This window comes from Sabethes cyaneus, chromosome 3 (assembly GCF_943734655.1).
Source record: "Sabethes cyaneus chromosome 3, idSabCyanKW18_F2, whole genome shotgun sequence".
In the NCBI taxonomy this organism is placed as follows: Eukaryota; Metazoa; Arthropoda; class Insecta; order Diptera; family Culicidae; genus Sabethes; species Sabethes cyaneus.
Window position 1 is genome coordinate 164,439,107 of NC_071355.1, and position 27,571 is coordinate 164,466,677.

The window sequence follows — 27,571 nt, forward strand, 5'->3', positions numbered from 1 at the left end:
TAATCTGTAGAATATATCTTTAGAAAACTTCCGAAGACCCCAACAAGATACGGTCGCGAAAAGCCGTGCCCGAAATAATTCGATCAAAAGCTGACGAAACCACACTACTGCGTTATGAACGACGAGACCTACGTGAAAGCGGACTTCAAGTCGATTCCGTGGAACCAGTATTTTACTGCTAAGGATAAGTTTGATGTTCCAGAGAACCTCCGAAAACAGAAGATGTCGAAGATTTGCAAAAAATTCATGATTTGACAAGCAATTTGTTCATGTGGAAAGCGTAGTACATCTTTCGTGACCACAGATACCATGAATGGACAAAAATCGACTTCTTCCTCTTCCGAAGTCTCACAACTGTCCTACGATCTTCTGACCGGATTTGGTTTCATGCCATTACGCAAAGGATGTGTTGAAGTGGTAATAAGGCAAATAATGTCGATTTCATGCCGAAAGATCTTAACCCCCCAAATACACTACACAAATTTTAAAATAGAATCTTCTACAACGTCCTTCAGTAGTCAAAACAGTTGAAGAAATGTAGAAAGCAAGGGTAAATAGGTAAATATATGTCGATTTTGTGGTTGTGCAAAATCTCATTGGTGGGGTTAAGGCCAAAGTACGTGTATTTCGTGAATTAATTAATTGCAATTTTTACGTGGATTTTAACCAACCTTTTATAGCACCCCATTTCGCTTTCTGATAATAGATTAAAGTCGCCAATTACCAAAAATTTTAGTTTAAAAAATATAACGCTTGAAAATAAGCCCGTGTGGTTTAATAGTTTCCTAAAGCTACAGTTGTAATATCATGAACTGAATACCACACGACCCCGTACCTCCTAACTTAGCTACCTAATCATACCAATAGAAGTATTTTCAGGTATCGCTACGTGATGGGGCTAGGGATGGAGGGAGAAGCTATGTTGGGCGCTTGCTTCTAGTTGCTTTTCCCATTTCATACCCGGTGAAGTAGATTGTTCTATCAGAGAATAAACTACAACATCAGGCTGTGACTGGCTCATCTTGCCGTACGCGCGGATGGCCTACCAAAATAAGAACTTTTCAGCGAATTTGATCACCTTGTTCTTCCTTACCTCCTCAAGAACGGGAACGGCCAGCTGTGGTGTGACGACGTAAAACTCCTGCCCTGGCAACTGGTTTGTGTCCGCCCTGTTGTAAGTCTCGTCGTCAGTGCTTGACAGCCCTGCATGAAGGCGAATCTAAAACGCTTTCAGTGCATTCAGTTTTACCCCTGGTAGTTCTTTGCTATCTATCAGTCCATGGACATGACTACCGAACTGCTGCCAGTGTTTGTCTTTCTTAGTATTCTACCCTTCAAAACAATTCATTCATAAATTGCAGTGCTGAATGATTGTTCGGCTAAGCTGAATCTCGGATGACCTTTATCACAATCTCAAGTTTTGCAAGTTTCTGAGGAGTTTATGGGTGTTTTAATATACAAATTTTCTTCACAGTAAAATAGAAAACAACTCCCCCCATTCCTTAGCCTGATAAAATAAAGCGGATAGCATTTAAATATTCGCCATAATTACAAACCATTTCGCCGAATACCATTTTGCGGAACACCAATTCTCGGTTGACCATAACGCGGAATATAGAGTTTCGCAACCATTTCGCGAAAAACCTTACGCGGGATGTACCATTTCACGGAAAATCTTTTCGTAGAAAGTACCATTTCGCAGGGGTAACCCAACTGAAGGAAAGTAATAGAGGTCAGTAGATCTAGTAAAATAAATAAACCTAGATAGAGGTGATCTCTACGGGGGGCTGCCCCCCGCAGTAACCGGCGCTTCCGACGGCAGGTCGCCGGCAACACTCGCGGCCTGTCCGTCTCGCCCTGAATCATCTAATGTTACTATTGATAGTTTCTGGTGGTCTTGTTATTGACTAATGTTTTATGAAAGAGTCTAAAATTTCTCGAGTTCTATCAGTTTTTGAGTTACGCAAAATGGTTCCTTTTGCTTGATTAGTTCTGGAGTTACAAGGAAATTTGTATTTCATTTGTATGGGAGCCCCCCTCCTAAAAGGGTAAGGGTTATATTCCAATTCAAATTAATGGACAAAGTAGTCAAATCCCCTTCAAAAATAAAGGGGTTCTAATTCATCATAGAAAAAATTCTTGTCTCCAAAAATACCCACATGCCAAATATGGTTCCAATTGATTGATTAGTTCTCGAATTATGAGGAAATTTGTATTTCATTTGTATGGTAGCCCCCCTCTGCTAAAGTGGGGAGGGGTTCTAATTTACCATACAAAAAATTCTTGCCTCCAAAAACCTTCACATGCCATATTTGGTTCCATTTGTTTGATTAATTCTCGAGTTATGAAGAAATTTGTATTTCATTTGTATGGAAGGACCCAACTGGAGGAAAGTAATAGAGGTCAGTAGATCTAGTAAAATAAATAAATAAAGGTGCATAAAGCATAAAGGTGATACAGGTGATACCCTCTTACAAGGGGAGAGGAATCATAATTCCCCTCCTAAAGAAAGGAGGGGTCCTAATTCACCATAGAACAAAAAATTGCCTACAAAAACACCCACATGCCGAATATGGTTCCATTTGATTGATTAGTTCTCGAGTTGTAATGAAATTTGTATTTCATTTGGATAGGAGCCCCCTCCTAAAGTAGGGAGGGGTCCTAATTCACCATAGAAAAAATCCTTGCCTCCAAAACCCTTCACATGCCATATTTGGTTCCATTTGCTTGATTAGTTCTCGAGTTATGAGGAAATTTGTATTTCATTTGTATGGAAGCCCTCCCTCTTAAAGGGGAGAGGGTTCATAATTCCCCTTCTAAAGAGGGCAGGGGTCTCAACTCACCAAAAAATTCTTGTCTCCAAAAATACCCACATGTCAAATTTTGTTCCATTTGCTTGATTAGTTCTCGAGTTATGCAGAAATTTGTGTTCCATTTGTATGGGAGCCCCCCCTCTTAGTGGGGGAACGGGGCTCTAACCATCATAAGAACCTTCCCTAGCCCCAAAAACCCCTATATGCAAATGTTCACGCCGATCAATTCAGTAGTTTTCGATTCTATAAGGAACATACGGACAGACAGACAGACAGAAATCCATTTTTATAGGTCTAGATTAAATATACGTCCTAGCGACAAACAGCCTTCAGAGAAAATGTGTATTTTAGCATACTGAATAACTTTGTAAAACACTCGAAAGCAGTAAAAAAAAAAACGTGTGCAAAGTTATTGAGCATAATTGATTTTTAAATGCTCCTTTTCAACACATCATTATATTTCGCAACCGGTAAGGGATAGATAGTTACTATATTTAGCAAAGTTGCTTATTTTAGTATGTTTTGCAACATTTTAGAGAAATTTAAAAAAAAAATAAAAATAAAAGTTCGTGTCACCCTAATAGGTAAATTCACGGTCGCTCTAATAATGCAGAAAGATACACTATATTTTGTTATTAAACTTCTCCGAAGACACCACCCTTAAAAATTACGCATTTTTTACACAATTGTCCGCTATAGTTTCTTTTTCAAATTCGGACCACCGTCCGTTGGGTCGTCTGGGTCTCATTAAATACCCAAGTAACCAATAAGCATTTCATGTAAGTCAATAAGCATTAATCTTTAATGCCACTTGAAAACTATTTTGGCAAAATATTCGGCTACTTTACTGCTAACCAACTTATAGTGCTGACTATGCTTATTTGCACCTGGTTACCGACAAGAAGAATTTAAATAGAATTGTGGATGCCAATGTACAACATTTATGCAGTCAAAAGGCTGAAATACAGCAATTTGCAGTATAAAACGCCAGAAATCCAAATAAACAATTGATTTACGGTTGCTTATGGGCAAAAAACCTACAAAAACCAGAACAAATTTGTTATATATTAATGCTTACTGATTACCCTGGTGACTTCACCACCACTTTTCTGTTAAACGCATCGAATTTTAAACGACGGTGCGCATGCTGTTTTGGTGGATCTGCTCTTGCTTTAATGCCATATTAACAGATTGTGATAAATTTATGCCAACATAAACATTACACTCTTAGATAGTTTCAGTTAAAATTTCATCAATTTTTACCCGCCCGATAAAAGTTACAAGTCAATCGATGTGTCTCACTCTTTACGAGTACAATCTTTAGCCAAGGTTTTATCGAACTCAATTTGGGTTTATGGACCAATCACAGCGATGATTCGTTAAGAGAAGTGTTACAAAAATGCACGTGTTGTTTTATGTGTCAGTATCCTAGATGTAATCCTTTCTCGTCAAGACAAACACATTCATTGTCGAATAAATTTTTAATAAATTATACAATAGGCCGTATGCATAAAATGTTTTGCGTTTCCCGTGTAATACTTAGGGGAGAAGCAAAGCAAACTGTTTTACTCAAACAGCACAAACAGTCTAACATATGCTAATATTTCTCAATCGCGTAAAATTCCACATGCTCATCTCAGAGTCATACTTCTTCCCAATGCTTTCTAGTCAGGTGTTACCCAAATATCACCATTGTTATCGATTCTATTTTTATAGACACCAAAATCTTCTCGCTCATAAGACGCGGCGAACGTCAATAGCGCTTGACCAGTCACTCAACTTACCGGTGTGCGGCGTTATCACATGGTGATGTCGCGCGGTGTTTCCGAATGTACACAGATTTCCACGAGCATTTAACAGCCTTCAAACTGCGCCAATTTTTTTGCTAATCTGTTTTTGTTTATTCTGCGGCTTGTGCGAGAAGTGTTAACGATCCGGCGATGTACACTGTGAAAAACTGTACACATCATTCCATCATTCTTTCGCGTGTCGCTATTTTCACATGATCAAGCACCATTACTGCACAATCGATTGTGTCCGATTATTAGGATGATGTTGTTATCTTATTATATTAACATCTTGATGAGCCTCGCATACAGTAAAAACAAATCATGGCGGTTTCACGAGGGGGGTGTGCCGTGGGTGCGGTTCTACCAAACGAAATTGGCACCAAACGACTTGGCAACAATTTAATTTTCTCCAGAAACGCATGTGACTCTAATGCCGTATCTTCAACCAACAACTGCATATACAAATGCAAAACAACACCGTCTGTGGGTCGACTTCACACACAAACACACTGACTCTTCAAAAGTGCGAATTCTGTTGCATAATCACGTAATCAGAAATACGAATTTTGACAAACGAGATAATTTCTGTTCTCTACCCATGAATGCGGAACTTATCATCATGTGAAACGACTGTGACGAGAAGGTGAGAAATTTGTGCGATGTTTTTTGGCGAGTAGACTAACTAACTCGATACATACACTACTAATATATATTTACTGTTTTCGAGTAATGGCTTCTAGAAATATCTTAATACCTCAACAGATTTAGAAAACGTTCCTCTTGATTGGTAGCATTCACTTTCGTTCATCACATGCACACGTTAGTATCTCATTTCACCTCTCCGTGCTTTGTATTTTGCATCCTTCAGTCATCAATCACTGTCATTTTTCAAGCAGCAGAAGTCTTCTGAATACAGTGAAACTTTTTTTGCTATACATAGGTACGAATCAACGCAATGTTTTTCGTGCATACAATTGAGAAAAATCTTCTTGGTCAGTTTATGTTTCATACACGGGCACTCGTGTAGCAAAAGGAACAATAAAATCTGTGCAAAAAACACTAATTACTGAAATGAAACGGGTTAGTTTCAAGGGGATAAAATGAAAAAAACATTAGACTTCTGTACTAACTAAAACCGAACATGAAAATACCATATCGTGCTAGTATTTGCCAGAAAATAAGATGGTACTGTTCTGTTAACCCTTTATAAGGCAGTGGCAACTATATTGCCACCAACGAAAAATATTGTTTTTGCTTTTCTAACAATATCGTTTTAGCATATTATGTACTCAATATGTTCTGATAGCCTTTGGCAACATTCTCAATGTTTTTAAACCGCTGAATTTGAAAAAACGGTAATTTACGAACCACTTTTATGAAAACAAATCTTGGTTTTTGAGTGTCAACATTAAATTTGGTTTAAATTCGTAGAAAAACCATCAAATTGGAAACTTTTTGAATGGTAATATTTAGTTTACGGCATTTTGTGACAGATTATGCGGATTTATCCAAAAACTTAGAACCAATATTCGAGAACATGTTTTTTGGGCTTAACGGGCTGCGGCAAACATATTGCCACCAACGTTTTGCGCTAGACGGGCAGTGGCAAGTATATTGCCACCAATTTTTTCAAGTTTTCCAGCTATTTTTCCAGCAAAAAAAGCTAAATGTTAACGAATACTTCGTATAGTTGTAGATTTAAAGGGAAGAACTTGATCAGTTTCTTAAAAGTGATCCTGCGAGTGGGTGGCAAAAATATTGCCACCAACATTTTGCGGTAGAGGGGCAGTGGCAACTATATTGCCACCAATTTTTCCAAGTTTTTCAACAATTTTCTCAACAAAAAGAATATAAATGGGTTCTACCGAATGTTAACATAATGTTTCGCTGAAGTTTGTGTTAATTCCACGCGTAGTTGCCACGGCCTTATAAAGGGTTAAATGGTCTCCACTTCACTTTTGTTTTGTTACGAAACGAAATTATGCCTTTTCTGCACTGAGATTCGCATGTACTTATGCCTGTGTGATGAAGATGCAACGTTCTTTATTTAGCTACGAAGATCATCATCTTTCGCATAGCGTGGTTTTGAATAAATTATGATTACCGTGTGAGAGGGACCCGTTGCTGCACGGTCAAACTGCCTAATCAACGAACAAACATATACAACAATGTAAAATAAAAGAACTAGGTAAAAATAATTTAATTCATACATTAGTTTTTATTTGAAACATTCCCATCTGATAAGCCTTTCTAATCGACTGCTACTTGGGATGGGACAAAATCCGAATCCAGAATTTCACCGCTGAAAAACAGTACCGCACGTGGAACAACGCGTTCCTTAATGTAGTATCCAATTTCGAAATCATACTCCATGAACTGTTTGTACGTTACCGAGTCCGCATTGGCGACCAATTTTTTCGGATTGAAAAAATTAAAAAACGAATCCACCAGACGTTCGGTTCCATCGATGACAGCTAAGGTCAAGTTACGTCCCTCGTTCCAGTGAATCTCGCAACCGGTAGAATCGCATATTTCGAAACCATTGAATGAGGATAGCTGGTCGCCATCCGGCACGCATTCCATCTCGTAGCGTTTGGTTAGAATCGGATTAGTGAAGTAATCATTTGATCCAAACTCAAACTCCAGCACAAATCCAGGTCGCGGTTCATCAACCAGAACTGAACGAATGTCCAGGAGACACTTCAGTGCCGGTTCATCCTGCTCGCGAAACATAATTTGTAGAAATGGTGCCATTTTGAAAACGGTCAACCAAAATTCTGGAATTCCTTTAGCTACAACGGCAGTTGTTTCATTCTGCTGAGCATCCGAAAGGTCAACAGGAGCTGATACAGGGAATCCATTCACAATCCGCCGTCTTTCTTCGAAGATACCGGTTAAACCTTTCTGAAACTCTGTCTCCAACGAGTGTACCTGCTTGTGGAATTCAGCTTCCTTGTTCAGGAGGTCTAGTTGAATTTTTTTCAGCGCATCAATTTTCGTACGGATCTCCGGTGGAAGCATGGTAATTGCTTGCAGCTGATCCAATTTTATATTCAAATCAAGAAACTGATAGAAAAGCTGTTTTTTCTCTATTGCGTAGTTCGGGTTTTCACTGACGTTCGAAAGTAGATCGGCGAGACGTTGAAAAAAATTTAAACAGTTCAGGATAAATTTTTCAATCATGACCACCTTAGATTTGTAACAATATGACTACGACGCAACGTAACAAAAATGCTAGGTCACGTGCACTTTTCGTTTCTTTGATGGCACAAGTGCCCTGATAGTGTTATGCCATGTCATCATTAAGCTATGAAATCATAGCTTTAGATTTATGAAAAAATTCTTATGAACTTGTTAAAAACTATCCAAGTTATGAACAAAACCTCATAAACTTTCGTTCAAGTGTTGTACTAAAAACAAGAAAGTACGTAGTCCTACGTTAAAAATGTAAATTGCGGTTGCTCCAAAAACATATTCAATTTGGCTGGCTTTTCTATCTTTTAGAATCGATCCACTATGCTTTCTCAACCACAGGAATGTAAACCATTTGTCTAGGAAACCCACTATGCTAGTTTAACCTCGAACAGAACAGAACTAGGAATTCAACCAGAAGCTTAACTGAGAACTGAATTTTATTGTTCCGAATCTTAATGGGAGCGATTTGTGCTATAAGCCAAACACAAAATATGTTATCGCATTGTGCCAATTTACATTTTATATTTGCAGTTACCCAGAACGACCAGTTTGCATCGCTTATCGAAATGTATCACATCGGTTCACTACTAGCTTTTCGTTCCTAAATACTCCAACTATACTTATACAGTCAGTCCACAATCATGGGTCACACACAATTATGGGTAATTTTAGCTTTTTCTGCTGATTAATGCATGGATATTATACGAAGTGATTGATAAAATTGTTACTCATAAGTAGCTCTAATAATTTTATCAATCATTAGCTGATATTTAAACGCTAATCAGCAGCTAGAGCTAAAATGACCCACAATTGTGAGTGACCGATGATTGTGGACTGACTGTACCATGTTATTGCTTCGCTAGCAGGGTCCAAACAATGAAGATGATTAACCAGAACGTTAACAAATCGAAATTGCTGCTGTTGGTAGCGTGTAAAGTTGTGTCACGCTCACCACTCCTTCGAACTGACGACATTACAACCAATAACGGCTTGGACTTCCGCTGAAAAATAAATAACTCAACGCGATTCAACGTAAACTTCACGATTCCGTATCTTGGAACTTATGACACCGGACAAACTATTTATTCGTGACACTGCAAGGCGACTGCATAAATAACTTCATAAGTCATTAAATATTTTTTCACACGTTAAGTTACATGTTTCTTTTAAAGTATGCAACTGTCCAAAGAGTTATGTGTTGCATTATTTGCAAAATAATTTTGTTTATGTTGTATCTTGTCAAATCTAATTTCTATTTGCCTAAGTATAAAATGTGGCTTCCTCATAAACACATAGAGTATATGTAAAGAGGGAAAACTGTAAACAAAACCACAGTGATTTTTTACTGGATTTATTAAAATGAAGTCTAATAAAACTCAGCTCGAAAGTAAAACTCGATCATCTCTTCCAAGGCAAAAGATGATCGGTTCGGTTCAAAACAGTGCAAAACAGTTGGCAAATGAATAATCTTGCCAGGGCAAGAGTTGAAATCCATAAATTTGTGGCTTTACAGCTGTCCATGCTGGGTTCAAAACAATTACATCGCAAATCCAAAACACACACACGACACACACACCGCTCACTCGCCGCTTGTTTTCCCATAGAGAGAAACAGACAAGGAGTTATTTGTTTCACTTGACCGACACTATAAAAATAGTTATTCTTCTTGTTGTTTATAGGGTACCATTATAGCTAGTATTTCACACCAAAGGGCGACTTGTAGACATCAAGTTAATTCCACTGAGAACAGTTTTATTGCTTGACATGTTTCAATATCCTGATCGAAGGGGCGACGCTTCCTATATCAGTCTGTCCGTCCCTCGGAGTACAGAGGTTGCTATTTTAAACTCACAAATCTAAATATAAATATCAATTAAAATAACCAGATAGAATATTCTGCTATACGTCAATAAGACTGATCGAAGTTCGAACTAATTAAAATTAGCGGAAACGTGTTATAATTTTTATTAAAAACACACAACCCAAGTACCGAAGAAATTATCATCACTTGTACAAATTTATCAGGACACCGTACAAATTAAATTAACCTTATAAATTTATTCAAAAAATATTTACTGATTTAATCCTTTCTGTCGTTTACCCACCTCCCCTCGGCAGCGCCAAACAACTGCATTGAGTGTATTTGATTGCAGTATCCTGTAATAAATATAAAACCGTCTGGCAGAGATTGACCGTGCGGAAAATGCTGGTGGCAAGTGTGTAAATAAACAAGTACTCTGACGTCGGTATCGTCAACACACTTGCTTGCTTTCCTTTGAGCCTGAGTGTTACAAGTACGCATGTAAACTGTGGATCGTCATTTTACGGTTTGTCACGATGCTAAAATCGATGGTATGATCAGCTTTCGATTCGTGACAGTAATACTTTGGCACCACTATTCAATAGAATGCTAATGATTTTAATCTTAACTTTTCGAATCTATTATTGGAGATCCTGTGCGACCGTGAACGAGCATTTCGTCACGAACGTGTAGTGCTGAAAGGTAATCTGTTGTGTTACCTTCGAGTATGTTCGAAACCGAACGAAAGTATAATTGATTTTTTATTTTATTGCCGCCATCGAGGATTAATGACAATCACCAGTAGCTATAGCGACACTTTTACGCTGATCACGATATGTAGATATCGGCGACGTGGGTTCAGGGTTTTATTTATTTGAATAGTTTTTGAATGTGCCATGCCTAGTAGTATTGTCATTCTAAAACTATTTTAGCAAATCTATCCTAGACGCTTGTATGTAGGTTGGTTAAATTATGACCATACCATGGATGCTGAGTAATAACTATTTGTCGAGAAAATTTATAACTTTTTTCAAGAGTAGGAGGAAAAACCGAAATCTATAAATAAATTTCTAAAAGATAAAAGGTCAGAACGACACCATTTAATGTGATTTATTATTTGTTATTTACTTAAAAATTCATTCGACACATACCTAATGGCCTTGACAAAGTATATCAATATTTGACTTAAAATAGTGCAATTCCAACCTTTCTCCCTTTGCTTCAATTACCAGTTGCAATCGTTGTTGAAACACGTTACAGCTGGCGCGTACAATATCCTGAGGCATTTAATCACAACCCAAGTAACAATTCTAAAGCCACTTGGTTTTACTTGTTTTTTATATGCGTTTTATAGCGGTACTAGCTGACCCGACAAACTTCGTATTGCCACAAATTAACCTGTGTTGTACATAAATCATGAATCTCGGATGATCTTTGTCACAATCTCGAGTTTTGCAAGCCCCCCAGTGGGCGGCGCTTCCGACGGCAGGTCACCGGCAACACTCGCGACCGTCTCGTCCTGAATGATCTAGTGTTACTATAGATAGTTTTTGTGGTCTTGTATTGACTAATGTTTTATGGAAGAGTCTCGAATTTCTCGAGTTCGATTAGTTTTTGAGTTTCGCAAAAATTTCTGTTTTATTTGTATGAGAGTCCATATCCCCCTACCACAGGGGTGAGAGGTCTCTAACTATCGTAAAATAAATTCAAGACTCCAAAATCTCCCACATGCCAAATTTGGTTCCATTTGCTTGATTAGTTCTCAAGTTATAAGGAAATTTGAATTTCATTTGTATGGGAGCCCCCCTCTTAAAAGGGGAAGGGGTCGTAATTCACCATAGAAAAAATTTCTGCCATCTAAAACTCCCACATGCCAAATTTGGTTCCATTTGATTGATTAGTTCTCGAGATAAGAGGAAATTTGCATTTCATTTGTATGGAAGCCCACCCTCTTAAAGGGAAGATGGGCCATAACTCGCTTTCTAAAGAAGAGAGGGGTCTCAATTCACCATAGAAAAAAATCTTGCGCCCCAAACCACTTACTTGTCAAATTTGGTTCCATTTGCTTGATTAGTTCTCGAGTTATGAGGAAATTTGTTTTTCACTTGTATAGGAGCCCCCCCCCCTCCCTCTTAAAGTGGGGAAATCCATAGAAAATATTGCCTACAAAAACACCCACATGATAAATTTGGTTCCATTTGCTTGATTAGTTCTCGAATTATGAGGAAATTTGTATTTCATTTGTGTAGAAGCACCCCCTCTTAAAGTTGGGAGGGGTCCTAATTCACCATAGAAAATATTTTTGCCTCCAGAAACCTCCACACGCCAAATTTGGTTCTATTTGCTTGATTAGTTCTCGAGTTATGAGGAAATTTGAATTTCATTTGTATAGGAGCCCCCCGTCCTAAAGTGGGTAGGGGTCTCAATTCATCATAGAAAAAAATTTTGTCTCCAAAAACACCCGCGTGCCAAATTTGGTTCCATTTGCTTGATTAGTTCTCGAGTTATGAGGAAATTTGTATTTCGTTTGTATAGGAGCCCCCCCTCTTAAAGTTGGAAGGGGTCCTAATTCACAATAGAAAATATTCTTGCCCTCGAAAACTTTCACATGCCAAATTTGGTTTCATTTGCTTGATTAGCTCTCGAGTTATGAGGAAATTTGTATTTCGTTTGTATAGGTTAAAACGACCAGTTTTCGAAAATTGCATAATTTCGATGACGCGTTGAGTTTATCCATCTATCATGTCAATATGCACGACAAAATTTTATGCGCATGTCTGCAAACCATTATAAACTGCAAAAATTTATTAATTATTCAATGAGATATTTTATTATGGTCACTGCAAACCAAATCGATCAGGATGATCTGACAGTAAAACAATAACTTGTCTGCTCACGGATGTATTTGCAAGTTATCAAAGTTGGCGGACGGATTTAGTTTTCACTAGAGCAAGCTGTATGCTTTATAGCTTTGTAGCGAAAAGCTTTATTTAATTATGGCGGAACTGTCAAACAGCGAACAGCACAATCGGTTTTATTGCTGCTTTCAGCAGAGCGTGATAAGACTATTTCAGCCATTGACCTGATTCTTATAGAGGTTATGAAAACCTTCTGAAGAGTGGGCCACTTGGTCGGAACGCAGTTTTATAGCAGCCATCAGAAAGTTCTGGTAAAGCCCATAGTTTTACTAGCGGTTTTATAGAATTGGTCATGAAACCCGCTAGTGGAACGTAATAAAACTTAAAATTGTTACTCGGGAAATCTTCTCCAGACGTTAAAGTCAATCCTTTGTATTTCCTAGTTTGCCTTGCATGTAACCTCATGCATAAAAATTGAAAGGATTCAAATCAGGCGAAGAGGCAAGCCACTTTTCGAAGAAATTAAATCCGAAAAATTGTCCTAACACCAAGCTGTGTAGCTTTCGCTTGGTGAGACGGTGCAGAATCTTGTTGGAAGCAGTATGGTTTTTCAAAGCATTATTGATATAATATTTGGTGTTGATTTTAACATTATTGCTTATTTTAGTTATTACTACTCACTCAGTAGACGGTGTTAAATTGAGCTGCTATAGACCTTGTTGGGCATAACCGACCGTAGTGGCGTAGATAACTCTCCGTACCTCGAGATAGTGAGACTTTGCCATGAAAATCGTTATAAGAGTGTAGTAAAACTCATATGCTACTTGGGGTGTCCCCGAAAAAATCCAATAAATTGGTCTAACTTTTGAACCATTGGGTGAAATCAATTGAAATTTTGAGTGGAAAAAGTTCAACGTGCATTGTTCACACTGTGTGAGCTTTTCATCAGGTGCGCAAAAATCAGAAAAATGGTGTCCTTCATGGTAACCTTTTTCAGATGTTCCACAGTGGTCCACCTTAAATTCTACATGGTGGGACAAAGCATAAATTGCATAAAGCATACATTCACACAAAATAAAACAAGTGAGATTAGCCCTCTTGAAGATTACATGTAACAAAGCAAAGCCGTGGGCTTAAACCGTCATTAGACATTACCCTTCTTTATCGACAGACTACTTAACCGGTTGTTAGAGTTCAGGAAGATTACGGGACCAGTGTAACGATCCAACTGACTCCGCCTAGCCGGACAAGCACCGCCTAGCCGAGATTCGAATATACGACGACAGACTTGTTAGACCAGCATCGTACCTCGAAGTTAACTGGGCGGTTGATTACATGGAACAGTGACAGCACCACCAAAGGGACTATTCGGCGGATTGCTGTACTGCAACAGCAGACCAAAATCAAGACTAGCTTTTCGAAAGGCATATTTAGAAATGAGGGTATTATTTCTTTAAAAAATCATATTTCAAAAACTACTTTTTTGATCAAAATGACGCCAAAGGAAAAATTGTAGAAAATAAAGTATATTTTTAGTAAAAAATTACACTGAAAGAAAAATTCATGATAAAAATCATAAAATGTGAATTATCTCAAAACCTCATATGCCTCATATTTTTTTAAAGATAACCTAAATTATGCTTTAAAATCTAGCGAAGCGCTATCGATGGACACTGCTTCGAATTAAAAAAAAATCTGATATTTGACAAATTTTTCGAAAATACCCAAATTTAACTTTTTTCATAAAACTCAAACAAAATCAATTTCTACGCATAATTTTGACCAAAAGGGAGTCAGTGGTTAATGTTTTGGTGTTTTTCAAGTACTGCCAATATACCAGCAATGCAATAATTGACCAAACTCGTGACTTTAGTCATGACCTTGAAATGCGGTCAGGCATATATTAATATTTTTTTTTTGAAACGATGATTCTACAATTGATAAAGGGACGGTAAGGGAAAGTAATGAAGAAGGATTTTTTTCGGGAATGAAGGGGAAGGGTGGAAAGGAAGGGAGGGGGGGGGGGGTAATAGGTAGCTATGCTTAACAAGTTGTCGTTGTGACTCCTATCTTTTGTCCAATGCTGGAAGGTGCATGGGTCGAACCAAGCTGTAATCAGAGATTATAACCGGATTTGTTGTGGGTTCAAATCCGGTTATAATCTCTGATTACAGCTTGGTTCGACCCATGCACCTTCCAGCATTGGACAAAAGATAGGTGTCACAACGACAACTTGTTAAGCATAGCTACCTATTACCCCCCCCCCCCCCCCCCTTCCTTTCAACCCTTCCCCTTCATTCCCCAAAAAAATCCTTCTTCATTACTTTCCCTTACCGTCCCTTCATCAATTGTAGAATCATCGTTTCAAAAAAAAATATTAATGCAATAATTAATTTAGTGTGGATTTTTAATCAGCATGCTTGAAGCATTCTCGGCGCCTCTGCCTTGCATATTTGTAGTCGTGAGTGCTGAACTCTTGAAAGTCGAAGTTCTAAGAAATTCGTTAATAAAGGGAATATAATATAATAAGAAAGCATGAAAAAACGAAATTTAAAATGATATTTAAAACAAGTATTTATTTATAATGCATCAAATGCTTCGAAAATTTCGTGTCATTTTTAACTATTTGATTATATAAATCAAATACACAAATCGAAATAGTATATTTAATTAGATCGCCCATGTCTTAGATCTTTGCAAATTATTACCTACACATTCTAATCGCTAACCATTCGTTGATTCGTTGATCCTACCCATTATCCCGGCAATTAGTAGTGACTGTTCTGCTAATTAGCGGTGTACTTGAGTGTATCTGAACATGAGCTGACTGACTGCACAGCTGATTAGCTTCAGATCATGAAGCTATTTGGTGCATGATTTAGCTTCCAACGGATAACTACATGCTCTAGCGACTTTCGCAGGGAGAAGAATATTTGGCATGCAAATTCAAGTCAACAAACCACGACCCGTACGTTAATCGTTCACATGATTCCTATGCCGCACTGGCACTAGTAGGTAGTTGACAGTTTTGCTCGCGAAGTCGTGCATCGCGTTGCTTCCCACGTCACACCGAAAACTCATATTTTGACGTGACATGCTATTGAACGACGAGTGTGTTCTTTCAACCATACGCACAAACCAACGAGAGGCCCCGTTCGGGAGATACAAAAATAGAACTCGAAAAAAGGTGTAATTACACTCTTTTATCACATGATTTAGTTTTACTGCAATCAACACTATCAATTGAGTGGTTAGCATCACGGATAGAAACCCGAATAGAAATTTACAGCGCAAAAATATAGGAATAAGAGGATGATTAAGAGCTGTTACAGTAAATTTTTCGACTTTTTCTCATGCATACAAAACCCAAAAACAGTTAGCTTTGTGGTACATTCATTTAGAATATAGAACATTCAAAAACTTGTACAGTGAAGTTGCAACGTAAATTATTGTAAACAATAAAGTAATCTTGATGTTTTAACATTAATATTCTTTGTGCATTTCTATCCGGGATAGCTTTGATCTCTTTATTATTCTGGGAAATGGCAAGGATAGAGGCCTATATAGTACCAAGAAAAAAAATTGATGTCGAGCTCTACCCAACATGAAGAATCAAAAGTTGTTTACAGTAATCGAATCACTAGGAAGTCAATTCGCTTTTTGAATCATTGGTCGAACTTTTTTTAAGGACTTCTTGTAATAGTGTCATTAGTAGTCATGCAACCATGAATGCCAAGGCTACACATTTCCCTAGTTTTGTTTGTATCAATTGACAAAACATCAATTACATTATAACACGATAGTGCGTACGCGAGTATCGCGCTTATCAAGGAAAATTGAAGACTGGCCTGTTGCATGTCAATTACCCAGCAAACAGTCCTCATTAATAGCCAATACTTCCGCATGCATTCCTCGATTTTCAGTCACCTATAGCTATATTCTGACTTACTTGGCTATTTTATATGAACTAGTCATATAAGCAAGAATATTTTCTCATACAACTAACCAGAATGAAAAACACGAAATTGCAGTATAAATTGTTTTTATTGTGAGTGTCCTTAAACAATCCCAAATGACGCTCCGATTGAGTGATTTTTTTCCATTCTTGCTTATTGATTTGACTATAGAATATTGTCGGGATTAAAATACTCCCATGGGGCACAATTTGCTAGCATCCGATTATTTACGCGTGTGTTAGTGCCAGCAAGTCACTGACTTGCTCAGCATTCTGACTGTTCCAAATGTCAGTCTTGCTTGATTTCGCTAAGCATCGCACCGAATTATCGTGAATGAGTCAGAGCAGAATCACAATTTAAATATATTTTGTTTTATTCTTACAGTTATTGAAACATATAAAATATTTATGGCTAATAGCATAGCGGACAGATTTTCCACTACAAAATACATAGTTACACCTAAAGGCGTAACCTTGTGACACTATAGCGAATGTACATTTGGCACTGGGATGCACTATATAACTAATTTTCTTTCGACAGCATGTCGAGAATGTTGCCACAAAACTGAGACCGTCCATTAATTTGGCTTAATTACCAGCGTCGAAAAATTTAACGGACCGCTCAGTATCGTTAACGTGAAAATAAAATGGCAAAGGAAGAAAGGAAAAATGTTCAATAAGCAATCCTCACAAAAACATCTCTTTTAGTGGGGACACTTTTCCTACTCGTTAGCCCCGGTCGGCGCTGCATAACTGGCGCCAATGATTGATGTGTAGACCACTTTCTTCTACCGGACTGCCAAACTCGCCAATCGCCGCCGCCGCCGCCGCCGCCGGTGGACAGGGGGCTGTTTTCCGGCTCAGACTACCGTGATGCTTGTTTGAATCGAATGGTTAGTTTTGGCTCAGTTACAAGTAGATTGCAGAAGCTTTCAAAGCGGATTTGTTCGACAAAATCAGCAATAATTTAAAATTGGTGATTGGAAATCGACAGTTGCATTTGCGAAAAAGCTATGCATTTAAGGATTAAACAAAGACTTGCTTTTGAAATTATGTATTGCGATCAAAGCCTAGCTTCGCAGTACTGCATATTTTGCATTTTTCGTCTGGCCTGGCTCCTTTTTATAATTTTTTGATGATTATTGACCCAAAATCAAACTTTCCCGAGTTTGGACTCAGGTCCAGGTGTAATAAAATGATACAAAGGCGTCATTTTGAAGTTTTACAAATCAGAGATGTTTTAGGTTTTCTGGCATTGTGTTCTAAATATTCGATATTGGAAAAGGCATATGAAGATAGATTTTATAGTTATTCACTTTACACCAATTTACGATCGTATCCAAGAGAAGTTGAAGGCAATGACAATCCTCGATGCAGCAAATCGTCAAGTAGATTTTAAAATCGTCGGCATAAACCCGTCTGCAACCTCTTTCGTGTGCAGAGGTAGCGTCGTTAAAGAATAAAATGAACAAAAGTGATCCTACGTTACTGCCTTGCGGCACACCAGATTTATTTGTGAACGGGGATGATACCTTCGAGCCAAATTTCCTCTTGTAGGACCCTGTCACACAAATAGGAGCGTCACGGAGCGGCCAGTCATGAAATTTGAATATAGTGTTCTCCAATATCACAAGTTATCTAGACTTATAAATAAATGTTTGAACATAGCAAAGATTTCTTACCTCAATTCGTTTCAAATTTGGTTACTATCAACTTCATGAAATTATTGATTTTTTTAATTCATTGAAATGTTCAATAAAATATATTATAATTAATTGGAGCGCTTAAATTTTCTAACTTTTATGTCACAAAACATTGACAAACTGAGCTTAATAGCTCTTAATTTATTTAAGACTATCTGACCCGACAAACTTCGTATTGCCACAAATTGAACTGTGTTGTACATAAATCGTGAATCTCGGATGACCTTTGTCACAATCTCGAGTTTTGCAAGTTTCTGGGAAGTTGATGGGTGTTTTAATACACAAATTTTCCTCACAGTAAAGTAGAAAACAACTCCCCCCATTGCTTAGCTTGATAAAATAAAGCAGATAGCATTTAAATTTTCCCCATCATTACAAACCATTTCGCCGAATACCATTTTGCGGAACACCAATTCTCGGTTGACCATAACGCGGGATATAGAGTTTCGCAGAATACCATTTCGCGAAAAACCTTACGCGGCATGTACCATTTCACGAAAAATCTTTTCGTAGAAAGTACCATTTCGCAGGGGTGACCCAACTGAAGGAAAGTAATATCTAGATCAGTAGATCTAGAAAAATAAATAAACCTAGATAGAGGTGATCTCCACGGGGGGCCGCCCCCCGCAGTGGCCGGCGCTTCCGACGGCAGGTCGCTGGCAACACTGGCGGCCTGTGGCCGTCTCGCGCTGAATTATCTAATGTTACTAATCTAATCTATTGATAGTTTCTGGTGGTCTTGTTATTGATTAATGTTTTATGAAAGAGTCTAAAATTTCTCGAGTTCGATTAGTTTTTGAGTTACGCAAAAATTTCTGTTTTATTGGTATGATAGTCCCCCCACCAAAGGGGTGAGGGGTCTCAAACCATCACTAAAAATATTCCTGCCTCCAAAATCCCCCACAAGCCAAATTTGGTTCCATTTGCTTGATTACTTTTCGACTTATGAGGAAACTTGTATTTCATTTGTATGGGAGCCCCCTACTTTCCTAAAAAGGGAGAGGGGTCCTAATTCATCATAGAAAAATGCATGCCTCCAAAAACATCCACATGCCAAATATGGTTCCATTTGATTAATTAGTTTTCGAGTTATGAGGAAATTTGTATTTCATTGGTATAGGAGCCCCCCCCCCCCTCCTAAAGTGGGGAGGGGTTCTATTTCACCTTAGAAAAAATTCTTGTCTCCAAAAAGACCCACATGTAAAATTTTGTTCCATTTGCTTGATTAATTCTCGAGTTATGCAGAAATTTGTGTTTCATTTGTATGGGAGCCCCCCCCTCTTAGTGGGAGGAGGGGTCTCTAACCATCATAAGAACCTTCCCTGGCCCTAAAAACCCCTATATGAAAATTTTCACGCCGATCGGTTCGGTAGTTTTCGATTCTATAAGGAACATAGAGCAGACAGAAATCCATTTTTATAGGCATAGATTTGTATGGGAGCCCCTACTCTTAGTGGGGGAGGGGTCTTTTGCCATCGAGAGAACCTTCCGTAGCCCCAAAAACCCCTACATGCAAATTTTCACGCCGGTCGGTTCAGTAGTTTTTGATTCTTAAAGGAATATAGGGACAGTCAGACAGAAATCCTTTTTTATAGGTATAGATAAAATTAAATTTTTATTGTTATTGTTTATTATTTTCTATATTATCAGGCAAAGGAAGCTAGTTCAGGAGGCAAAGATTTCGAAACATTTATCAAGTCTTGCAAGTGTTCTTTAAAAGGAGAATCATAAAATCATCAACACTTGTGATGGTTTAATTACAGTTTTATGCGGCTCTTGGAAGTCACTATAAAGAGATATCGATAAAAATGACCAGTTATAAGAGGACCTTTGAAAATCCCTAGTTTTATAGAAATTTCATGGCCGATTTATCTCAGTTTGGTAGAATTTCGAATTTTAAGAGCGGTTTTAGGGAGCAAATGCTGTAAAACTCTTTAAGTGCACATATTTTTTTCCAGGACGCATTGGAACAAACATTTGGTATCGTTGGTTGACGTTTGGAGAAGACTTTCATAACTCTTCAATCTTGTAAACACAATGTTTTGTAGATTTTCAAATGATTCCACACATTTATACGACGTAATATTAAATATATTTCGTTCAATTTTCTGAAAAATTTTAGAACAGTCCACGGAATAATGTTTCTGTGAGTCTTACAAAAAAGGACTATATCAATTTTCTCGTACCCGTCGATAAAACTTTCTCATCATCCAAAGTGACGTCATTTTATATGTCGTCCCATATTTGTGTATGTATATTAATCAAAATATATTTTTTATTGGTAATATATGCATATCACATGCATTGCAATTACTCTTTGCGGTTGCTCTAATGGAATTAAAGGAGCATAAAAAAAACGACATTATTTATGTTGGTGATTGTTATATTCAGTGCATCTGAATGTTGTCATATGCGATGGATTTATTTAACTCGTTGTTGCTCGGAGAAGAAACATAAACATAAACGATTGTCTCGTTATCAAAGACTACCTTTTACATATTTTATATGGTTTTGTTTATTGCTGGACTCATTGTTATTTCGAAAATTAATTCATACCACATTCAGAATAAATCAATATTCTGATGAGAAGCCATTGTACAGCCATTGTATACATCAATTTCGTAATTAATACAAGGAAGAAGAGTCTTCAGAGGATTCAAAATAAAATTTTGAAAATGGTTTTGAAGCGTCCTCTTTGGTTTAGTACATTGGAATTACATAGACTTACTGGTGTTGGAACCTTAGAAGCTACATCAAACAAAATTATTTCAAATTTCCGACAAAAATCGTTGCAATCCTCTATTGCGATGATTGGGTCTCTTTATAGATCATAAGTTAGCTAGGTTAGATATTAGGTTAAGATTTTATTTTTTTTTCCTTACATGTAGGTTTTAATCCCTACTGTTAAATAATCTTAATTGTCGTAACAAGTCATAAGAAATCATAATAATAGTATATAATGCAAAAAACACAAAAAATGTAATTAAATTGAACTACAGAGGAAGATCACGATAAAACGAAGTGCTATTTCTTTGGGTTTTAATGAAACTTTCGGACTTAAATCAAATCTGAGCTAATATCTGCATTGCTGCTCGTAAACATAATACTACTCGACCAAGTAATAACCAACCTCAACGTAGGCCTATTAACACACCTGCTGAGACTGAAGGTTGAGATACCGTAGGTATATGTCTCCTTCCGGAAGGAACACTTACATTACTTCCAACTACTTACCATATAAAGTGTGTGAGCCGGTGCAGGCAGCCGGATGATAAGCTTTTGGAAACATGAATCTGCTGCAGTGCAACTTTGTCAGTAGTAATTACACGAGCTGAACATAGGTTACTGGATTCATGTGTAAAATGGAAAAATGCGGTTTTTGCCAGTTCTGCTGTATCATGTTTCCTTGCATGGGATCCATGCATTCCTAAAACATAATAATGGTTACCATTACTCCGTTTAGTTTAGTTTAGTTTAGTTTAGTTTTTCCGAAGTTTATTCTAACTGCGTTACAGCGAAAAAATGTTTAAAATCCAATGACGAACTATATCAGTTCCGACGGAGCTCCCTCAATGCATCTAATGTGTTAAAGCCCGATCTTTCCTAATTGAGCAAATTCAACCTTACATAAATCAGACATAAAATGAACGCGAAAAGGAACGTATCTATTCGGGTAAAAGCTTTTGACCGCCTAACCGACTTTTGGCGGCTGTAAACCTGCAGAAAATTTATTTACGCACAGCACATTACCTTTTTGGCAAACAAATCCTATGTTGCTACAGAATTACATCTATACCAATGGCACCCTACCAAAAAAAGACTAATTTTTCCTTTTTTTTTGCTCTACCGTTTTCAGGTCGAACAACGAGATGTTCCTGGCATCGATTGTGCACATCTGGCAATGGACACCGAGGAAGGTGTCGAAGTTGTTTGGAACGAAGTACAGTTTTCCGAGAGGAAGAATTTCAAATCTCAAGAAGAAAAAATACAACTAGTATTCGAAAACCTAACTCAGTTAGAGCATCCAAATATAGTCAAGTTTCATCGTTATTGGACGGATACCCATAACGATAAACCTAGGGTGAGTTTGCCATTCCAATATGTTCATATGTTCTCAACCATTAATCGACTGTATTTTATAGGTAATATTTATAACGGAATACATGTCCTCTGGTTCTCTGAAGCAGTTTCTCAAACGTACCAAGAAGAACGTTAAGAAACTACCACTGCAAGCATGGAAGCGGTGGTGTACTCAAATTTTATCAGCACTTAGGTGAATTCCTCCGCCTCTAGCAAACGCACAGTGGAATAGACCCTGGCCTAGAATTCGGGTTGCGGTGGTACTACTACTGCTAGTAGACTATATCCTACCTTCCAATCGAAAACAGGCCGTTCTTATTCCACTGTGCGACACACTTTTCGCCCTCAACTTACTTCTTTCTTCTTTTTTTACTGTTTGACATGGTTTTACTGCAGTTATTTGCATTCCTGTTCGCCGCCAGTAATTCACGGCAACTTAACCTGTGATACAATATTTATTCAACATAATGGTCTAGTTAAAATTGGTAGTGTAGCTCCAGATGCCATTCATCATCATGTAAAAACGTGTAGGGAAAATATGAAAAATATGCATTTTTTAGCTCCAGAATATGGATGTAAGTGATTTTACTTGTTCTCGATCAAACTCCCCTCAATTAGGGCAAAAGTTAACTAGGGCGCTTTCAACATTTTTCCTCTTTTTTTTCCTTAATGCATTCCGTTCCGCAGCAGCCGCATCGACGACCGCCATCGATATCTACTCGTTTGGCATTTGCGCGCTGGAAATGGCGGCACTGGAAATCCAAGGGAACGGAGATTCGGGTACGCTAGTCACAGAAGAGCAAATCAAACGCACTGTCGAAAGTCTTGAAGATGCCCAGCAGAAAGACTTCATCATCAAGTGCCTCAGTCATGACCCTGCCAAAAGGCCTACCGCTAGGGAATTACTATTTCACCCTCTGCTGTTCGAGGTGCATCCGTTAAAGCTGCTTGCCGCCCACTGTCTTGTAAACACCTCATGTAAGTTGATCAGGATTTTTTTTTCGAAAATGTCATCAATATAACAAACAAGAAACGAGATGGATTGATCTCAAACAAACAATTATATTGTTCAGCATAACAGTTACAATTGCCATTCAATCAAATAACTAGGAAATACAAGTGAACCTGTTGGAAGCGGTCACTTCCGCAAAACAAGCGGTCATAAAACAAAAGCAATAATAACACTCATTATTGCCTTCATCAATATTAATCGCTGTACTGTACTTTTTCTCCCTATCTGTCCACACGCTCTGATGTTTCCTTTGCTGTACTTATGCTGTTGACCGGAAAATTGAATCTCACTGTTCCAACGCGATCAACGGCGGCGTTGCTGATGTCGATCCTTGATCACACACAAACCTGTCGGTGACCGGGGTGGGCGCTTCTTGCTTATCAACCGTTGCCATCGCAATCTTCTACACGTGCGCCATTGTACCTTGCTGATTCCAAAAAAATAAAAACAAAACTATAGCAAACTACGACGAGATGCTGCAAAAGCTGAACAAGTCCGACATCGTGTATGCCGAAGTGCGACAGATCGAGTTTCATCTGGGCGATGTCACCGGAACGGAAAAGCTGGAGAAGTTTGTAGAAGATGTAAAGTAAGTAGGAGCTTTTGCGTTTTCAATTTACGTTTTAGATAAGTAATTTTTGTCACTTTTTCCTACCACAGATATGGCATTTATCCACTGACTGCCTTTTCGGCACAAAAACCACCCGCTTCCCGACCGCGAGCAATATCGCCCGAGACTGCAGAATCGGTGAAATCCGCCACGCCAGAGCCGCTAGATATTGAAACTAGGAGAGTTGTGAATATGATATGTAGTGTTAAGCCGCGAGAAGAAAATTGTGAATTATTTGTAAGTATATTCTGTCTTGTATACTAATATTCGTATTGTGATGCTTTAACTTTGGCATAGAAGCTAGAAAAAAGAATTTTTTGTCTGCTTAGTAAACGGCGCATAGGAACACTAGGTTTTTAGGAGTAGAAATAACAATCAACAGTTTATCGATCCACATTTTCAATAGTTGGTTACTTGAAAAACCTGCCTAAATGTGGTATATGAGTTTCGAATTTATTCGGAAGACTTATTGCCCTTTTCCCATGAAAGTTTTCAACGTACGTGCTTGTTTATTTAGTAGATAGCGGATATTATATCCTCAGTTTGAAATCCGATAATTGTATAAATAATTTGAACTCAATTATGATCATTTAGGTGAAAATTGGACCCGTCAGAGCACGAGCCTCCATAAATCCTGTCTGATAATTATCCACTTAGACCTAAACCGAAACAATCCTCACTTTGTAGGTATATGTGTAAGCAATCTCTATTTCAATTTTGACATTTGCTGCAGTTATCAAAAAGACATTCAAGTAAGAGGAGCAATGCAACATCGCAAAAATCGAAACTATTCATACGGCGAGTTTATAAAATCGTTACAAGCAACCGAATCAATTGTCAGGCTCTCAACAAGCGCTACAAAAAGTTAAGCCGACACTGCTTCCGCAAATACTTAAACAACGTTGCACGTAGACTGAAGCGTAACCCCCAGCCGTTCTGCAAATATGTTAGTGCACAACGGAAAGACGACGGTCTTCCATCAGCCATGTTCCTTGGAATCGACACTGCGACCAAATTGAATAGTGTTTGTCAACTGTTCTCGCGAGAATTTCTCCAGCGTCGTTGTCGATGAAAGGCTGTCCGAAACAGAAGTATCGACTGCTCTAGACAGCGTTCCAAATCTGAGCGAATCTCTCACTAACCTGACTATTGATGATTCTATGATCAAGCAGGCCGCTTTGAAGTTGAAAAGCTCAACTTCCAGTGGACCGGATGACGTACCTTCAATATTTTTAAGGAACTGCATTGATGCCTTGGCTGCTCCAATCCGACGTATATTTAATACCTCGATTAGCTCAGGCATATTTTCTTCTGCTTGGAAATCCGCTTACATGTTTCCAGTTCATAAGAAGGAGAACAAAAAAAACATAGACAACTACAGGGGGATCTCCGCCTTATGTGCATTATCGAAACTCTTCGAGTTCGTTGTGATCGTGCCAATTTCCTCGTTCGTCCAGCAATACATTGCTGACGAGCAACACGGATTCAAGCGCTCAACGTCTACCAATCTACTAACGCTCACTACGTACGTAACGGATTGCTTCGACGACCGATCCCAGACAGACGTTATCTACACGGACCTCTCCGCCGCCTTCGACAAGCTAAATCATCAAATCGCCGTTGCAAAACTGGACAAACTGGGCATTGCAGGGCCGCTTCAGTAGTTTAAATCGTATCTGTCGAACCGTCCTATTAATAACGTATCTATCAATGGCTTCACCTCAGCGGCTTTCACCGCTTTTTCTGGGGTCCCACAAGGTAGCCATCTCGGACCGTTGGCCTTTCTTATTTATTTCAATGGCTTCAATTTAATGCTCAAAGCCCCTCGGCTTGTGTTTGCCGACGACCTGAAACTGTTTTCGAAAGTTAACGATTCATCGGACACTCTCGCACTCCAGGAGCAACTGTTGATATTCGCTGGATAGTGCGAACACAATCGCTTGGTACTAAACCCCGATAAATGTGAAGTGTTAACGTTCTCGAGCAAGCTGAATCCTATAATATTCGATTATCAAGCGTACCCTTACGCCGTGTAGATTGCGTCAAGGATCTTGGGGTACTGCTGGACTCTAATTGACTTTCAAACAGCATGTTTCATTCGTTGTCGACAAGGCCTACAGAAACCTGGGATTCATTATGCGTATCGCCAAAAACTTGAATGATATTTTCTTCTGTGCGTTGCTTCGCTCCAACCTCGAGTATTGCGCACCCGTATGGATCCCGTATTACCAAAACGGTGTCAGTCGAATAGAGTCGGTGCAACGGAGATTCATTCGCTTTGCCCTCCGTAGGTTACCATGGAATAATGCGTTCCGGCTACCAAGCTACGAACAGCGCTGCAGATTAATCAACTTAGACACCCTGCAAACACGTCGGGACGTAACTAGAGCCGTCTTCCTATCAGATGTTCTGACATCCCGGATTGACTGTCCTTGGATTCTAGAAAGACTCGACATCTTAACTCGACCTGGCTTAACGCGGAACAATTCCTTCTTACATATACCGCACCGGCGAACTCATTACAGTACTTTCAGTACTACAACCGGCTTACAACGGAACTTCAACCGTTTTGTGTCCTACTTCGACTTTGACGTCAGTCGCAACGTGCTGAAAACCCGATTTAGAACTCTTGCTATTAGTTTTTAAGTAGTCAGCAGGATAAAAAAAAATCTGTTCACTTTTAATTAATAAACAAATAAACAAGTATTAATAGTGCTTAGGGGGTCAGTCCCGGCGCTCCCGGCGTAGTGATTAGCATTCACGCCTCTCACGCCGAGGACCCAGGTTCAAATCCCAACCCCACAGAAGGCACGAATGACCCAAGCTGGTTAAAGTGACTATAATCTAACAAAAAAAAGTGCTTAGGGAAATTTTGTCGACCCAGAAAACATGGATCGAGGGGTTCGAAAACCGAAAGCCGCAGCGGCAACAAAAAGAGTGGTCAACGCTTTCAAGCGGAACCCCAACCTCTTCGTCCGAGATATCGCAAACAAGTTTGGAATGATGGGTAGTATGCCATCCGGACCTGGAGACTTCATTGGTTCAAACGAGCTGAGCGCCCAATTGATTGAAGCTTCCGTAAACAGTCGGCGTGCAAGTAAAATCGAATCGTTTGACACATTGCGTGATGAATCAAGTTGCTGCTGCCCATCGACCTCGCTTTCAGGGAAATGCGTTTTCATTAGAATCTCCAACGTAGTAACAGTGAGACTGTCATCCTCTTTTTTCAATTGCAAAATTCATGGAAAAGCTATCAAATCTCCGCAACATATGAATTTTTCTAAAAAACCATTCTCTATTTTATTTTTAGGGAAACTTCTGGTTGTAATGAATACCGCTTTAAACTGGCTGTTGAGCAGAGTTGGAAATATTTGTTGATTGTTTAAATTTGAAATTTTGCTGTTTTCATAGGCTTAGGAGAAACTATTTTCCTTTGCAAGTAGGCGTCTGATTTGTATCTAAGAACCACTACCAGAAGTAATTGTCATTATTTGATTAATATCTTTGGTCCAGCATGGTGCTAGGCTTCGAATGAAGTGCACTGTATAGGTGGACGTTGTCCTCCAAATATCAAAGGATTCTAATAGCCCTTTATCGAAGAACTTTTGTTTTGTATTAAAACTCGCCGGACCAATGCAAAACAGGCATTCCGAGTCATCTTTTTCTACATCGCTGAATCAATAGATATAATTTGGGACCTCGGACCTAGGTTTTGCGTTTTTGATCTTTTACTGGAATGTAGTGTTCACGGAAT

General features: G+C 38.5%; 1 protein-coding gene across 4 annotated transcripts in view; it reads left to right on the top strand.

The window, feature by feature from the left end:
- Nucleotides 1-27,571, top strand: part of LOC128744066 (nuclear receptor-binding protein homolog) — a 93,321-nt gene that overhangs the window by 62,491 nt on the left and 3,259 nt on the right. For all 4 annotated transcript variants that reach the window (XM_053840828.1, XM_053840826.1, XM_053840827.1 and 1 more), the window contains exons 4-9: nt 21,972-22,196; nt 22,258-22,388; nt 22,592-22,770; nt 22,883-23,173; nt 23,667-23,796; nt 23,868-24,054. In XM_053840828.1, the coding sequence (XP_053696803.1) occupies nt 21,972-22,196; nt 22,258-22,388; nt 22,592-22,770; nt 22,883-23,173; nt 23,667-23,796; nt 23,868-24,054 (1,143 nt within the window). The remainder of the gene's footprint in view (nt 1-21,971; nt 22,197-22,257; nt 22,389-22,591; nt 22,771-22,882; nt 23,174-23,666; nt 23,797-23,867; nt 24,055-27,571) is intronic.